Below are 17612 nucleotides of genomic sequence, written 5' to 3' on the forward strand. Positions count from 1 at the left end.
TATTTTGCACTTGAAACTTGTCTTCCTTGTAAAGGAAGGCAATAATATATTCCTTAATCCAGTTTCTAGGGAACCTGGAACAATTTATGAGATAATTTCCATAGACTATTTGGAGGAAAGAAAGATGTTATATGTAGAAATATTATTTTTACAATGAGTCATTGTGCTCATAAAAATGGTACTAGAAGACTGTACTTACGACTTCTAAATAAATACATCACTAACCACAGACAGGAAAATAGGGAGAACCTAGTGACTTCATTATAAATCACTTTTGTTTTATCCACCAATACAGTTTCACATTAAAGCAGGGATTTTAATTTTTATTTAACCTTGGATTTTTACTTCAGGGAATAAATGAACTTCTTAGAAATGTGGCAAAAATTGTGTGCATATGTCCGGATTTTCAGGGAAAAGATCATAGATTTCATCAGACTCTCAAAAGGATTTATTATGCCTTAAATGTTAGTACTACAGTAGAATTGTTTCAGTGCAGTTTACCTTCGATGGGAAAAAGGGAAACATGAAAGTTGCTGATGTGTGGTGATCAGTACTAGGTTTTCCAGATGTCCTTGTCCGTGTGATGCTTTCTTATACTCTCAAGATACTCACATAGGATCCCACTCACCAGTTTCCCACTGGCATAGGTGTCTGGGTCTGCAAACCGGTCTGGAAGATTAATCACAGTCCAGGCTGGCCACAATGATCAGCACTCAGAGCACCCAACGGGGTATATGCAGCCGCAGAAGGTGGCAATACAAAGTCTCTTCCCTTTTATCTGCGGCCCCAAGATCAGGCCCATGGGGACTTTCATAACAAGCCCTGAGTCTATTATTTTGCATTACTAGCATTTAGCACAATTCCTGGCACACAGTGGATATCTCCTTAAAGTTTGTTTAAATGAAAACAAGCAAAATGTTGAAATTGGTAGCATTTTTTCCTTACATTCCTGAGACGGTTAATAAAGTTGTTTCATTTCTTTTATCTCCTGAGATGCTCTATCTATATGGACCCACGTGTCTTTGTCAATTAGAGAATGACTTTTACCTTGTCCTATTTTTTTGCTGGTGGTGCTGGTGATGTTGGTGTTGGTATTGTTGGTTAGTTTTATGTGGAGATAGCTAATTTGGATGCTTCTTTTTTGTATGTAGGGCTGAGAACACCCATGGAGATTATGGTTGCTGCCCCAGGGAACCACGTCCTGTGGGAAAATGTATTAAACAGATCACGGTGGGCTCCATTAGGTTTCATAGACAAGGCTGTCAATGAACTTGGCCTTGGTTTTAACTGATAGGAGATGGAAGAAAAGCATGGTTAGTGGGCTGCAGCAGAGCAGGGAAAAGTTGCATACAACCTGAGAGCTGAAATACGAAGTACTCTGAATTGGACACTGTATTGTAGGAGTGAATGACATATTGATGAGCAACTGGCATTACTACTTAAAGTTTTGGAGTAGAGTTGCTGGATATAGAAAATTTTAGGAGGGTATAACTTTATTTTTTCTTTCTGTATTTATTGTTGTGTGTGTATGTGTGATTTTAAAAATATCAACCTGATGGTATGTCCAGATGTAGAGGGAAAGGAGGTAGAATATAGCCATGGTTGTCCTCATATGAAGTGATGAGCAGTGAAAGACCAGATAAGTTGTATCAAAGTAAGAGAGTTTGAAGAATAAATGTAAGAGACTTGGAAGGTACGAAAATAAAAAATGACTTCTCACCTGCAATATTAGACAATCAGTAATAATAATAGTAGTATCTTGAATTTGTTACCCAGTCTTACATATTTTAAAATATGGTATCTTAATGAACCTCACTGGTCTTACTACTTTTTGCCTAGCTTTCTGTTTTTTGTGACTACATATTTCTCACCTATTAGCATAATCACCATTGGTGTTTGTTCAGTGGCCATTGAACAAAATTGATTTATGTATCACTCCTCTAACAACACAAAAACACTTGTCAAGTAATTGAATAAAATTTGGTGAGGTAGTCTAGGGCATCTGTTTCATGAGAAAGCTGAGACCCAGAAGAGTAAGTAGCTTGCTAGAATTTACCTAGCTAATGAATGTCAAAATGCAAGGTGGAATCAGAATCCATGTCTTTTTTTTTCCATTATTCAGGCTACCACAGTAAAACCATCTGCTGCAATAGGAAGGTCTGAATAGCAAAGAAATGCCAGGAAATTAGAGAATAAATAGAGAATGCTCTCCACCGAGAAGGCTACTATTAGATGAGACAGAATTCAAGAATGATTTTGGCCTTTTAGTCTTACAAGTTCAGTGTTTCCAGATGGCTCTGTGCTGAGGAGAGGAGATGCAATAATAAGGGTGACCCTGATAAGAGTGCCCTTTCCTAGTTCCTTCCACTGACTCACATCCCTTGACCAACTGCCCACTCTCTAGCTGGCTGGGACCAGAGGTCCCACCAGAAATGGTGCCTCTGCTCAGCCAGCCAAGGTCTTTTCACTTGAAATTACAGAACCTTGACTTGGGTTCTCTTTCACAAAGCCTTAGTAGCTGATGACTCATGATCTTCCCAGCAGCAAGTTTCCCAAGAATGATAAAAAGAGATTGCTACAAGACTTTGGAGAAAGAATGTAGGGTGGGGTTGGGGGTTGCTGATCTTTACCCTGGCCAAGAATTTCATCATTAAGCAGTGGCATATGGGTCCCTGTTTGTACCCTATTGACAGGAAGACCATATACTGATGATTGCCATGCTAATTGAGGGGACCAAGGCCGGAATGAAATGATGTAACCCCCTAATGGCATTCAATATGGAGAAAAACTAAATTGAAATTAAATTATCTGATCTCAACCAAGTTTTTAAAAGTACAGATAATGTCTGCCCTTTCATTCAGGACTCCAGACCAATTTAAATGACTATTCATCCAGGCTATTAGGCTACCCTCACATATTAGAAAATATCTTCTAATTTCAGAGGGAGTGTCTCTTTGATGTTTGGTGGTATTACTTCTGTCTCTCACCTTGGCAGCCAGAAAAATAGAGCATGGATTCTCAACATAGACAGATCTAGGTTTGTAGCCTGGCTCTGCTCATTATAACTTGTATGACCTTTGGTTAGAAACTTAGTCTAGGTGGGTGGATTACCTGAGGTCAGGAGTTCAAGACCAGCCTGGGCAACACGGTGAAACCCCATCTCTATAAAAATACAAAAAATTAGCCGGGCATGGTGGCACGTGCCTGTAAACCCAGCTACTCGGGAGGCTGAGGCAGGAGAATTGCTACAACCCAGGAGGCAGAGGTTGCAGTGAGCCGAGATGGCGCCACTGCACTCCAGCCTGGACGATAGAGTGAGACTCCTTCTCCAAAAAAAAAAAAAAAGTAGTCTCCTTAAGCCTCATTTTACTTATCCATAAAATGGGCATTATATACAATAATAATAAAAATAATAATAGAAACTACCAATTATCTCCCTGGCAGTGTGTTAATTGCTATTGCTATCATAATTTTATTTAAATTATACAAACCTCATGAGTTAGGTAGTGTTAATACCTCTATTTTTACCAATACAGAAACTGAAGCTCAGAGAAATTAATTAAGGTGTCCAACGAAACAAATTTGGCAAATCGGGAAACAGGGATTCAATCCAGTCAAAACTTTTTATGAGAATTAAATGTTACCAAATATGTAAAGTGTTTAGGTAGTCCTGACTATCTTATATTCTCAATAAAGTTGCATCCTTTTACTGTCTTAGAAGGTAAAATGAGACTCTTGCTTGCGAGACACATTAATTGGAAAGGATTAAGAGACATATTAGGAACGTCATAATAAGACACTGAATGACAAGTACATACCATTTTCCATGCGTGCAGATTATGTTTCTTCTCTGACTCCACAGCCAAATCCCTTACTATCTCCATCTTCTCCTGAATAGCCTTCTTAACCTCTCCCTTCTCAGATTAGACAACTGGCAGAGAAACAATCACTGCCTGCCACTTCCACCACTTCCCCGCTCCTGGTTTCTCAACACCCTTTCCATATGACTCCACATACTGCTTCTGAATTTCAAATGTCATGAAATTCAGAGTAATAATAGTAACAGCTACACTTCAGTGAGAACTTACTGTATGCCAGAGACTGTGTGCCACTATTTATATGCTTTAACCCACTGACGCCTCATCACACTGGATGGGCAATGTGCTATGATTATCCCCTTGCAAAGACGAAACTGAGGCTCAAAGAGTTGAGGACCTTGCTTGTGTCACACATTCAGTAACTGGTAGACTCTAAATCTCAACTTATGTCCATCTAATGTCAAAGCCCAAGCTCCTAACCGAAGACAGTTTCTCAATTTACAAATGGCAAAACTTCAGGCAGAAAGGTGCAGGGACATGCCCAGTCACACAGCAAATTAGAAAGGATGCTGCTGAAAAATCTGACATTTTCTGACATCTTTCGTATATGCTTTGTTACACTCTAGCCTGAATAACTCTCACTGGGTGCATTCTACATCTATGGCTCAGTTCACGCTTCATTTGCTCTACGTTGTCTCAATAAATGCCATTATTGGTGAAATGGAGGCCAATGTCCTCCAGGATTACACAATGTCAAGTAACCTACAAAACTTCGGTCTGCTTCATCACAGCATTCTATAAATACAAAACTTTAAGCTTAAGTTCTTTTTCAATAGACAGGACCAAAAGAGAAAATAAACTTGCCATAACTCAGGGATATAACGGTATTTTAAAACTCTAATCTTTCTGCCACTTGCAAAAGGTGGGATAAACATCTTGATTTTATTCAAAACTGTCACTGAAAGAGTTTTCTCTTATCAGAAGGCTGCAGCTTTTGCAGTGGGTGGAGTATTAATGGCAGAGCAGCACTGAGATTTGGGACTGAAGGGGCAAAGCAGACTGGTACAGTGGAGATGCCGTAACAATGAACACCTTCACATTCTTTCAAACAAATACATCCAATGAATTTATTTGATAACTTCAGTGCACAAAAACCTGTGTTGGGCACTAGGAAAGAGAAAGATGAGCAATAAGAATTGGCCAAAGTTCTCAAAGAGCTCAAAATCTAGTAGGAGAGATCAAAAAGAACATAATTAATGAAGCACACTGAAAAGCATATCGAAATGTCACAGGAGAAGAACAAAGTGTTTCGGGGCTGGAATAGGTCAAAAACCTCATGCAGTCCTGGAGGCTGGAAAAGACTTCGGGTAGGAGGTGGTATTTGAAATACACCATGTAAGAGGTGCCAGGGGAAGCATGCCCAGTGGAAAGAACAGCAGGAGTAGTACCTGAATGTGCAAATCCAAAGAGTTGAGCATATTGTTTGCTTTGCAGGGATGAGGGGAATAACTGGAAGAAAAACTCCGACAGTGGACTTAGGGAAAGTATTGGTAGGCCATGAGGAGTCCTTGAGGGGTTTTGATTGGGGAAATGGCATGCTGAAAGTTACGCTTTAGAGCCTAATTCCCCAATGCAGATGAAAGATAATGTCAGTTGTAGAAAGGATGATGTCAGTAAGGATAGAGATAAGGAAATGCATGAGAAAGTCTACGATTACATAGCCAGATTGATTTCCACTCATTTCTGATAAAATAATTTTTATCAAGAATCACTTTCTGGCTGGCCAATAATTGGCTTTTCCTTCCAATTAGATGCCATTTGGAACTAGCTAACTTGAAATCAATGAAGACCTACTGCATAAATGCATCTTTGTTTGCAGACAGCCAAAATTCCACGGAGAAACAAAGAGGCAAAGGGGAATAGTGCACAAGAAGAGAATCCATCCATTTCTGTTCTTGCTGCTAACAAGAACAGGCCTCAGGTGGATCAAGTCCCCTTAGATTTGGTGGAACCTGCGCTCCATTTCCAGCCGCAGGTAATTTCTGCATCCTTAAAAATTCCAGATTAACTTCTCTGATGTACAGCCTGATTTTCTGATCCCTATGATGGGAAAATGATACTTAGCTTAATAGGGTTAAATGAGGTGTCTCATGTAAAATGCTTTCACCGAGGCTGACATGTAGTAACTGGTAAATGGCACCAAAGCTACTGGATTATGATCAGCCTTTACTCACTTCTCTGATCCCATCTCCTACCACTTTTTTTCACATTCATTAGGCTATACTGGCTATGTCAAGCACATTTCTGCCCCAGTGCATTTGTATTTGCCTTTCCCTTTGCCTGACGCGATATTCCCTCAGATGAAATATATGCCTGACTCCTTAGCATTCTTGTCCCCCATCACAGAGCACACCTCCTCCATCTAACCGTGCCTAACTACTTCAGCTGAAACATCCCCTTGCACATCTCTATTTTTTATTCTTTTTATAGCACGTATCAGTATCTAAACTTGTCTTATTCATGTATATATGTCTCCTTGTTTATTTTCTGGTTTCTGACACGAGAGAGTAGAGACCTTGTCAGGTTTCTTTATTAGTAGGTTTCTGGCAAGAGACCCTGCCTCATAGCTGGTGTTCAGAAAATCTCTTTTTCTCTGAATGCCATAGTGCTATTGAGAGAATTAAACTATAACAAAATAGAAACCACCTAGCGCACAGTAAGTGCTAAATCAATACTAGTCTCTTCCCCTTGAATGAATCTAGAGATGCTCCAACATGAAAATAGACAATTTGTAAAGAAATCAAGAAAGAGGGCATTCTCCCAAGGGTAGGTTAGTTTGAAGGTGGGTTCTGCAGGAGTTTTCTGGGGTCTAGTAGCAGGTGCTTCACAACCAGTGAAGGCTCAGGTCTCTATTCTAGGAAGGAAGTTTCAGGAGACAGTGTGCTTTCTGATTGGAAGAAGAGATTTTGTAACGGGGAGGCGTGATTTTGAGGAAATGACTGTCACCTGGACAAAACAGTTCATGGCAGTATTATGAACACCGCCTCAGAAAAGCTAAGGACAGGAGGAAAATAAGCACCGGCACAGAGGATATTCCCTGGTCAAGCGATTGGGCTTCAGGCTCCCAAGAAGATTCCTTCCAGGGCATAGATTACAATAACCAGAGATAGGGGATCCAGACCTACTATTCCCCATCCGGCTTGAATCTTTCATGTGATGGAATTCCAGGTAAATTTGTGAATGAAGAAAGGATTCTGATGTGAGAACCTAATTCTTCTCCACCCCTGGCATTTTATATGTGAGAAGATAGGTCCCAAGAGGTAAACAAAAGAGCTAAGTCTATTTTACTCTGGACATTGCTCTGTCTCCTGACTGCTGAAAGGGTTCAGTCCATTGTTCCACACCCTGAAGAGATGGTACCTAGATTTCATTGACACATAACCTGGGCCTAAGGGAGACGAACTCCAGGCTCTTGGATGGCTCATGACACCACCCACCTCCCCCAGTTTTTTTTTTTTTTTTTTTTCTAAAGGCTTCAGCAGGGATGACATGCTTAACCTCACTCCGAGACCTCCAGATATATACTGTCACACTGCCTTAAATGGCTCCTCGTGGTTTGTGCTCTGAGAGTAGCTGGACAGGATCCCCATCCTCTGCTCATGAGGTGACCATGTCATAGAGATCTGTCTTATTGCTGGAGGCCTTGATGGTGACAGACAGGCAGACAGGTAGAATCTGGTAAAATCACATTATATAGGGCCTGGGGATTCTAGCTTTCCTTTGAGGGGAACTTGGTACTGGAGTCAGGAAATTCTCCAGCTTCAAATGACATAGCTACCGGAGGATGCCCTGGGATCTTGGAGGTTCCCAAGAAGCTCCACAAGACTGAGGCAAGGGAGTTGACTTTGGCATTTTATTGCATATTCAAAATTCAGTCATTAGTTTTCAGACTCATTTTTTTCCTTGAATATATAATTTATATAAACATGTACAGAATGCACTCATATAAACATATGTATAATTTATCAATAAATAGAATTTATCAATTAAAAAATCTACGTAGGCTCCAATTTTTTCCATAACACATTTCTGGAAACTGCATCAAAAAGTTGATAATCATAAAGCCAAAGATGCTTTCCATGTAAACAAAGTTAGAATCAGGGATTCTAGGACCTTCAAAGCCTTAACTTCAAATACATCATAGCTATACAATCTCACAAACCAAAACAAAACCATCATTACAATTTGTAATCCTTTGAAATGATAGAATTGTTTCATCTTCTATGTGGTGGGCACACATGTACTTTATATGTTGATTATACAAGGGATCTCAGTGCATTATAAACTGCATAAGTGGCCCCTTTGTAATTCTACTTTATTAAAAATGTAAATAAAATTAAGGTGTTAGCTAAAATAGCATTAAACCACAATTAACAATCATATACATAGACTATCAGATCAGGAAAATTCTCAAAAGTTATCAGGTTCAATATCTTAGTTGACTCTTTATGTAGTATTCGTGCTAGCTGGTCATAGTCTGGTCCATGTTTGATTTTTTTCCATAGGATTTGTATATATATAATTTACAGTGTGGGGATGATTTTGATGGCCCAAGTATTTTCTTCTTCAAATACATTTTTTATAGTGAACAGACATTTGAATCTTATTCCATGTGACTTTGAAGTCATATGAGAAGTTACACTCATTATCATCAAAATTAGCGTGTAGTCCCCTACTTTGTGAATAACAAAATCCCTTTAAATGAGTTTTTGTCATTCATAAATTTGTGTGTTGGGCAACCTGAAATGACCAAATTAGGATGCACAGATTTGGAAGAATTAATACCCAAAGGGTGCTGCTACAATTCCTAGAATATTATTCATTGATTGATTGATTTAGTGAGATGGAGTCTCATTCTATTGCCCAGGCTGGAGTGCAGTGGTGCAATCTCAGTTCAATGCAGCCTCTGCCTCACGGATTTAAGCAATTCGCCTGCCTCAGTCTCCCAAGTAGTTGGGACTACAGGCAGATGCCACCATGCTCAGCTAATTTTTGTAGTTTTAGTAGAGATCAAATTTCACCATGTTGGCCAGGCTTGAACTCCTGACCTCAAGTGATTCGCCCACCTGGGCCTCCCAAAGTGCTAGGAATACAGGAAGAATTAATACCCAAGGGGTGCTCTTAAAATATTATTTTTTTAACAAGGCTCTGGGTTTGGCATTTACCTTCCTGTGAACTTTGCCCTGGGGCATTTCTTTCTCTGTTTCTTTATCAACATAGAAACTTATTCTCTTAAGTTGGTTTACCTCCTGGTAAATAAATTCTTAGTCCTTGAGTGCTCAGGCACATCCACAGTAATCCAAAACGCCCAAAGTAATGATAAATATGTGGAATGGCATTTTATGATTTACAGAATGTTTTCACAAAAAAATTTATCTTACTTATCTCCACAACAGCTTTGTGAAGTAGACAAGAGAGATTCTCTCTGAGGTCTGAGACATTCAGGAATTAGTTCAATTTGCTTAATAAGTCAGCAATGGACCCAGTGCATGCGCTGCCTCTGCGCTGTACTCCTCCCACCAACGTACTCATGCAGGCAGTGGGTGGGTGTGTGGGCCGCCACAGCAGATTGGCTGGGTCTCATCATCAGGTCCAGAGCTGTGGGGCCCAGAAGCTGGCTGCTCCCTTCTTCATATTAGAAAAGCACCTCAAATGGTGCTTGCCTGCTAATGGTGGTTGCTGAGCCTAGTGATGGCAAGGGAACAATGACTTGAAAAATCAGAGGGGGTTGGTCCAGCCATAGAGTCAGGGTGCAAGTTAGAACTTAAATAAACTTTCTTCATATGTGACAAGAATGGTTCCCAGGTTCAACCTGCTCCATTGATCAGGGAGAATCCCAGTCCACACAAAGAACATTTCAGCATGGAGAGATATTTCTCACGAATTCTGAATAGCATTTCTCTTTCACAGGCTATTTCCCTTCCCTAAAACATGACTTTCTCCCCAACAGAATTAAGCCTTCATAGGACAGAGAGGCTTTTTTCTTTTTTTTTTTTTTCTTTTTTTCTTTTTTTCCTTTTTGGCATTTGGATGGTTTGGTCAATCTTCTCTTCCTTATTCCAAAGTTTCTTCCTGTCAGTTTCAGTTCCAGAACTAAAGTAAACAACAATGGAAACAATAACCGACACTTCATAAGCAACAAGAAAAAAGGAGAGTATGATAAATAATCCTGAGATGCTATCAAACCACAGCCAAGATCAAAGTCAGAATCTCACATGGCTCTGGGTTTGGCATTTACCTTCCAGGGACTTTTGCTCTGGGGCATTCGCAAGAGCCACTGATCAGCTTTGAATAAAAGACATCAGGTTAATCTAAATGAAAAAGCTGGAAAGGTCAGGGGTCTAAAAGGCCCAAATGAGGAGGGTCTTTCCTTTGAAACAAAGCCAGAAGGCAGGCAGGCCATGGCTTCTCGAGGTAGCAGACGGCTATAGCAGCATCCTGTTGTCCTAGAAACAGAAAGAAAACTTAAAGATCCTCTAGTCCAAGCTTGAGTGCACAGATGTGGCAAGTGGGGTCCAGAGATGAAAAAAACAGTATTCAAGATCTCACAGCTTGTTAGCAGCACAGCCAGGGCGGCAACTTGGGTCCTCTGGCTTCAAGTCCAGCATTGCCTACGCATCCCCAGTACTGCTGGATCCTGCCCTCCTGCACCTGGGGGGAGCTGTAGGGGAAAATGAGTCTACCCAGTGTTAACTTCCAACAGTTCTCTTCCTTTGGGAGCAACAACGCCAGATTGAAAGGTTTTAAAATGACATCACAAGTTCATGGGAAAGATCCTGAAGCCTAATAAACACCTACGATGTTGCTAGCCCTGCCCAAGGCTCTTTAGAAGATGTCCCGTTCTAGCCCAGCAGGACAGTGAGCATCTCAGGGCAGACACGCCAGCGGCCAGGACACCAGGGGGAAGCTATCTGTCTTCAGTTTCCCTCCGGAGTTGCTGTGGAGACCATTTTCCTCTGACAGATCTCTGACCCTGTGTCTTCCATGGAAAATATATGGAGCATGTCCTGAAGAGGAGGACGGACATTGGACATAAGGAAGAGCAAATGGATGTCTGGGACTGACAAGGGGGCCCGCCAAGAGGATGCACGTTTGGACCCAGACACAGGGAGAAAACTGTGTTAGCGTCTGGCACAGAACAGGGTGAAGAAGAGACAGGGGATAGCTTGAACATGGCTGTGACGGACGTGACCAAGCAAGTAAGCAAGACAGGAGCGAGGACTCTGGCTAAGACAGAAGCAGAGAGGGAGTATTTTGTTGATATCTGTGAGCCCACACAGCAAAGAAGGTGTGTTTGGAGACATCAGTGACCGCGATAGGACACAACAAGCTATCGTGCTTAGAACGTGAGTGAGACAGACCAGACACAGTGAGTGACGGGAACATGTCAGAGACACCAGAGACCATGCGGCAAGAGCAGAGAATCTGGGCAGAGGGAGTGCTGGGAAATAAAAAGTGAACAAGGAGGCCATTATGTCCTCTGACTCCCTCCAGCGCCACCTGCTGGAATCTCGGAGGAAAAGCCCAGCGTGCACCGGGTTCCTGCACCGGCGGAAGGAAGGCCTCAGGTGAAGAGAATACCGGGTGCGTCGCGCGCAAGCAGCAGCTTAGGACCTGGCCCTCTTTCGGAGGCATGGCTGTCTTCTGGGTCATTGTCCCAGGGGCCTAAGTGTCACTCGGCTGAGTAGCCACCAAAGGAGAAGTTGCTGGCGGGTGACACTGACTCTCCCATTGGCCACCACACTCCACTGCATCCCTAGAGAGAGGAGAAGATTACAGAACCTCAGAATTGAAATGGATGTTGCAGACCATCTCCTGAAAGAGCCCACCTGCATGGCAGGAACACTCTGCGCCATGCAGATGGGTAGCTATTTGGCTTCTACTTAGGAATTTCAAATGACAGGCCAGTCCATATTAATTCTGGGCAACAGTAGCTATTAGAAATAACCTATCAATGTTCAGCCAAAGTCGGTGTCCATGTGGCTTCTACCTGATGGACCTAGTGCACCTATCAGGCCCCCTCAGCATTGTGCCCTCTACTGATTATATCCTCCAAGTTTTCTCTACTCCAGGCTACACATTCCATTTTCTTTAATAGTTCATTACATATTATGGTTTTCAGATTATTCCCCATAATGGGCACTGTCCTTTGAACACCTCTCTTGAATTATGGTACTAGGAAAGTGCACAAATTTTGGCAATGAGCCTGACTTACATCATGTACTTTTCATCATCAATTGGGTTTACTTCTATGAATGTAGTCAAATTCAGTTCATTTCTAACAATGGTAATAAGTTATTGGCGTATATTGAGCTTGCGGCCAACTTTGATCATTTTTGATACAACAACTGTCAGTTCCTAAGGTTCTTTACTACATTGCTGCATAGTTGATTTTATTTATTTATTTATTTGAGCCAAAATATAAATCATCACATTTTACTCAGTTAAACTTTGTTATCTTGGTTTGATATCACTTTAGTCAGCTGAGATCATTCTAAATCATAGCAATTTTAACATGCAAGATATGATTATTTAGCATCCACTCAAACTAGATCTTAAGGTTTTTGCAAGCACATAGGAAGATCAAATAATCTACAATAGTAGATATTTCAGTTTAGTGTCATCTGCCTTTTAGTTTTTCAGGCAAGGTAAAAAATATTGAGCAAGATAAAACAGAAAATCATAGTTACCCCAAGACAGGCTTCCTGGCAGTCAAACATCTAATGCTCAATGTGCCTGAGAATAGACCCACACTGACAGGCTTTGTCCAATGCCTTGCTAAAATGTCTCTGCCAAACAGAAAGTCTTTCCTAACAGATAAAGAAATTATTTGGCATGAATTATTATACAACAGTGAATCTTACTTACACAAGCTATGAGTCTATGGTTTCTGGAGTTTAGCTTTAGTGTTTCTTGAAAAATTGGGGCAATATTTACTATCTCCAGGCTTCCACCTATTCTCCAGTCCTAGACAAAGATCATCAGACTTATTAGCAACAAGTTCCTTTAAACCCCTAAGACATGACACATCTTGGCTAGAAAGAGTTAAATGCTTTCCATCAATCCTGGACAGCAACTTTCTCCCTAAAATGTTCTCTTCTTTCCAGTTGGAAGTCTATTCTTATTACAGCAGAATATGCAAGATTTCTTCCCTAAATAATGAGATCTAACTATTTCTGGGTTAGATCCGAACATAGCTCTGAACATAGCTTTTGTTCATCCTTGATTCATCCTTGGTTATATGTTCCTTCCTCCAGATTTTCCACATGCCTTTTTAAAGTGTAAACTCTCTAGACAACTCAAGATGTGCCCTCAGGCCTTTACATGCTCCCTTACATTTTTATCTGTCTTATTCATTGAACATATCTATTGAGAGAAAGAAGAATGAATGAAAGGGAAGAAATGAAACTAAAAAAGGAAGGAAGGAGAGAAGGAAGAAAGGGAAGGAGGAAGGAAAGAAGAAGGAAAGGAAGGAAAGAAGGAAGGGAAGGAGGGAGAGAGGGAAGAAAAAAAAATAAGAATTTCTCATCTCTCATTGGCCAAATTCCCTTTGTGTCATATTTGTTATTATTGTCATTATTAGCAACGATGAAAACAACCATCCATTAGTGCAGCAGTGGTGTGCCAGGCATTGGGCTGAATGCATTATGTGCCTTAATTCATGTACTATATCCATTTCAGAGGCAAGGAAACTGAGCTTCAAGGAGTATAAGTAATTTGCCCAAGTGTACACAGTTAATAAATGACAGGGTCAGACCTTACATTTAAGTCATTTTTGACACCAGCATCTGTGCTAGTAATTGTTCTACTGTGTTGTCATTCATCATTTTGACAACTACCACTATAGATATAGTATTTAGGTCTTGCTGTCTCTAGCATTTCTTTGTCCCACTATGGCAGATTCCTGGGTGAAATGAATATGTACAGAGGTGCATGTTATAAATGTTCCACCTGTGAGAAATCTGCAGTGTGATGTGACCTCTCCATTTATTGCAACACAATATGACTGTGACACTAACATTGGACTCTTTCCTGCTAACTCCATCTGACCTTTAAAGAAGAGTCATTGCCAAGTGGAACCCAATGTTTTCTGTGATGTAGAACTAGGGAGACTACGTGTAAAGGAGGGGAAAAAACCCTGCAATGGTAGGAGGAAAGTACAGAAGACAAAGAGAGGGGTTACATGAATAAACATAATAAAGAATGAGGAGTGAGGAAAAAAGATCAGAGCTGAAGAAAACCATGTGGTTGGGCAAGCGGAAGGCTCCAGAGCAATTGGAGAGAGGAAGAGGTTCTTTGAGAAATGTTTCCCGAAGGGCTACATTGGCTCCCTCTTTCTCTCCCTCTCTATCTATCTTTGACACTGGCAAACCCAGCTTCAATATATTGGCTCTGTTGTACATTCTTTTAGAGATTTAAATAAAGATTGAAAATACTCTAGTATTGCTATTTGATGCCTAATACCAGGTTACATCAATATAGCTCCGGCCATGGAGAAAGAACAGTGGCCCAGCATCTAACGCTATGAAGGACTCACAACCATCTCTCTCAGCAGGACGGATGAGAACTTGAGAATAATGATAGAATGATCTTATGGATAGTTGGCTCATAGCCGCGGTTCTCATTGTTATACTTACATAATTGTTCACAGTTAACAGTTTAGTGTCATCTGCCTTTTAGGCCTTCATACATGATAAAAAACAATATGGTACATTATGCTGCACCACAAGAGACCTCCATCCTGTGCAACAAGATCATCCTCAGTGCACGTGGCTTTAACACTCAGGAAGCCCCTTTCACTCCCAGCTACAAAGTCACCCTACTAATTCAGAGAAGAAAGCAGCAGAGTGTAGCAACCGGAAGACAGGTACCTGGGTTCTAATGCCTCCATTTGAGTGACTCTGGATGACTTCGTCCCTTTCCTGTGCCTCACTTTTCCCATTTGTTAAATGAAGGGGAGGATAATCTATAAGATCCTTTGCAACTCTGGCATTCTGATTCTATGAGTAGCGGGGATGGTGGGTGACAGAGACAGGCCTTCTGATTGGGCACCAGCTGTGTGTGGGACTGTTCTCCAAAGCTGTGGGTAATTGCTTCAAATCTGGCTTTTAATATTCTATTGTTAGTATCTGATACTTTATATTCCATGTGGAGGGAAGAGGTTTCACGGGAAACACAGGGAGGGTAATTTTGGATTTGTATTAAAGAATCTGAAAGACCTCAATTCCGGAATCTGTGAAATTACATTGCAAAGCTGTTAAACGTATCTGGGTAGGATAGGATAGGGTGGGGCTGAGATGCCACAACTTAAAATGCAGCGAGATCACAACTGTCTCTCCTCAAACATATGTTTGATCAAAAACATTGGCAGAGCCACTCAAAATCCCTGATGCAAAACATCATTTAAAAAGAATCTTTCTCCAATATTTTAACGGATGAGTTTTTAAAATGCAGTTTCTTGTTGTAATCGTGTTGGTAAAAATCCCTGACAATTTACAAAGCATTGTCATATCTTTTCTCACATTTTATCTTCAATGCAAATCTCTAGGGCAAGAAGGTACAGAGTCTTATTTCCATGTTAGAGGAATAGGAAAGTGTAATGTAGGGTCATGGACTGATTGATGGGTAATGGTGGATCTAGTACTTCAGGTATTTTGCCCTTCAAATCAAGAATTCTGCCCATTCGGAAACATGGAAATCATTTATGTGATGGGAAGTTTTATAACGAAGTTTAATATTAGCAGTTAATGAAACAGACTTACAATTACCTGTTCTCTAGAAGAAAGAATAGGAGGAGGAGGAAGAAGGAGAAGAGGGGGAAGAAGAAAAGGAAGAAGAGGAGGAGGAAGAGGAGGAGGAAGAGAAGGAAGAGAAGGAGGAGAATCACTTGCTAAGACATCTTTCTCAAAGGTCCCGAGGCTATGTGCATGAGAACTATATTGGGTACTTGTATAAAATACAGATCCCAGGATCCATACCAGACCTTTGACAGCGAGGGCAGGAGGGCAGGAGTGAGGCGGAGAGAGCGGCAATCTGCATTTTAAAAAACTGCTCTCGGTTGATTTTTACACACACAGGTGTATGAGATTTCCCGCCAGCCATTCTACTCATACCAGAGAGACAGCTTAGAGATAGAGACTTAGCGGGCAGTAGAGAGAAAGCACAGGCAGGTCAGAGGGGCCAGAGCTAGAAATCTGAAGCATTCGGTGATGCTCCCAAAGGGAAAGGAATGGAAACAATGAAATAAAACATACATTTCAGCAAAGTGGACAAGTGAGTATTTATTGGTTTTCATCACACTGAAGATAAACAGATGAGAAAACACTTGGTGATTATGAAAATGAGAAAGCAAAAAATGTAAATAAATCTACAAAGCAATGTTTTTCTAGGTGATCTTCAAGTGATGAGAAATAGAATTCTTGGGTATTGTTAGCTGATAAAAACTGAGATGTCTACAAACCGTGAGACACATAGATTTGTAATAAGTTATCAGCAAGTTCGCTTGTTAAAAGTCAATTTCTTAAATTGTCTTTAGATTCACTATCAACCAGAATTCTACAGAGGCTAGAAGATCAAGTGTTTCCCAAACATGGTATGTGTTCTGTGAGTGATATCTCAGACAATGGGCACAGCATTAAATAATCTGAATGACAGCAAGGGGATTCAAATTATTTCATTCAGTCATTCTGACTCAGTGTGGTCCTGCTCTGGTTTAACAAGTCTCTAATACCTAACAAACGCAGTGCAGGCTTCAGGCTCAAAGTCTTTGGCAAAAAAATGAGATAAAGTTAAATTTTAATAACTTTGTTTTATTTTCATTGCATTTATATTAAAAAAACATCTTTTCTATGTAATTTTGCATTTAAGGTCACGATACAGAGTTTCCTTTACAAATACAATTATTTAGATTTAAAATGTATCTAAAGAAAAATAGTAAATAAATACTAGCATGGCATGGGTAGAGTGGTGATATGATAAAAAAAAATCATGAAAGTAGCATGCAAGTGACAAAAGCTCCTATCAGACAGATGAGAAAACTAAATTGCAGAAAGCACAGTGTCTTGGGAAGGACATAAAGCGATGCACCTGCAGGGCATGAGCTCTAGGATCTTTCTTTCTACTGTTTTTTGAAGCTTGCAGAAAGCTGAGCTTTCACACTTTGGGATGTTAACATTGTGGCCTCTGGACAAAATGTATTCCCAAGGCCCTTTAATTCCATCGCCAGCCTCAGATATGTCCATGTTTCAATACACCAAAGTGCGAGATCAAATCAGGCATGGCTGATTCTAATCCCAATGTACTTCTTTTCCTATTTCTCAATATGCACACGGAACTAAGAGGTCCAATCAATGTCCTTTCATGACTTTTTTCCATTGTCTACCATGGTTCCTAAGTGGCAAATAAAAGGATTGAAACCTGAATCTTTGGGAGTCAGACTATCTACCTGTTTTTTCTATAGTATTCCAATATAAAAGAACCTGAAAATATCTCAGAGAAAATACCTTAAAAGTATGTTTTAAACACAGCCAATATTTACTGAATGTTTGTTATGTGTCAACTACTGTGCTAAGAAATTCATGGATTATTTCATATAAACTTCACAATAAGCCTATCACATGGGTGTTATTATTTGCAGGCTCTGGCTGAGTGGAACGAATCCTAGTAACCTTCCCCAGGTAGAATATCTAGAGAGTGGTGGGGTCAGGATCTGAACTCAGAGCCTCATTGAAACAA

The 17612-nt window shown here is 40.5% G+C and overlaps 1 protein-coding gene across 3 annotated transcripts in view; it reads right to left on the reverse strand.

The window, feature by feature from the left end:
- The window catches only part of HTR4 (5-hydroxytryptamine receptor 4), a 195239-nt gene that overhangs the window by 25156 nt on the left and 152471 nt on the right, over nt 1-17612 (reverse strand). For 2 of the 3 annotated variants that reach the window (XM_045394373.3, XM_005558201.5), the window contains exon 7: nt 9845-11634. The exons of the other annotated variant lie outside the window; for it this stretch is intronic. In XM_045394373.3, coding sequence (XP_045250308.1) covers nt 11544-11634 — 91 coding nt within the window. In that variant the 3' untranslated portion in view covers nt 9845-11543. Of the gene's footprint in view, nt 1-9844; nt 11635-17612 lie in introns of those variants that run through there. 3 annotated transcript variants of the gene reach the window in all.

The sequence above is a fragment of the Macaca fascicularis genome, chromosome 6 (assembly GCF_037993035.2).
Source record: "Macaca fascicularis isolate 582-1 chromosome 6, T2T-MFA8v1.1".
NCBI classification, from domain to species: Eukaryota; Metazoa; Chordata; class Mammalia; order Primates; family Cercopithecidae; genus Macaca; species Macaca fascicularis.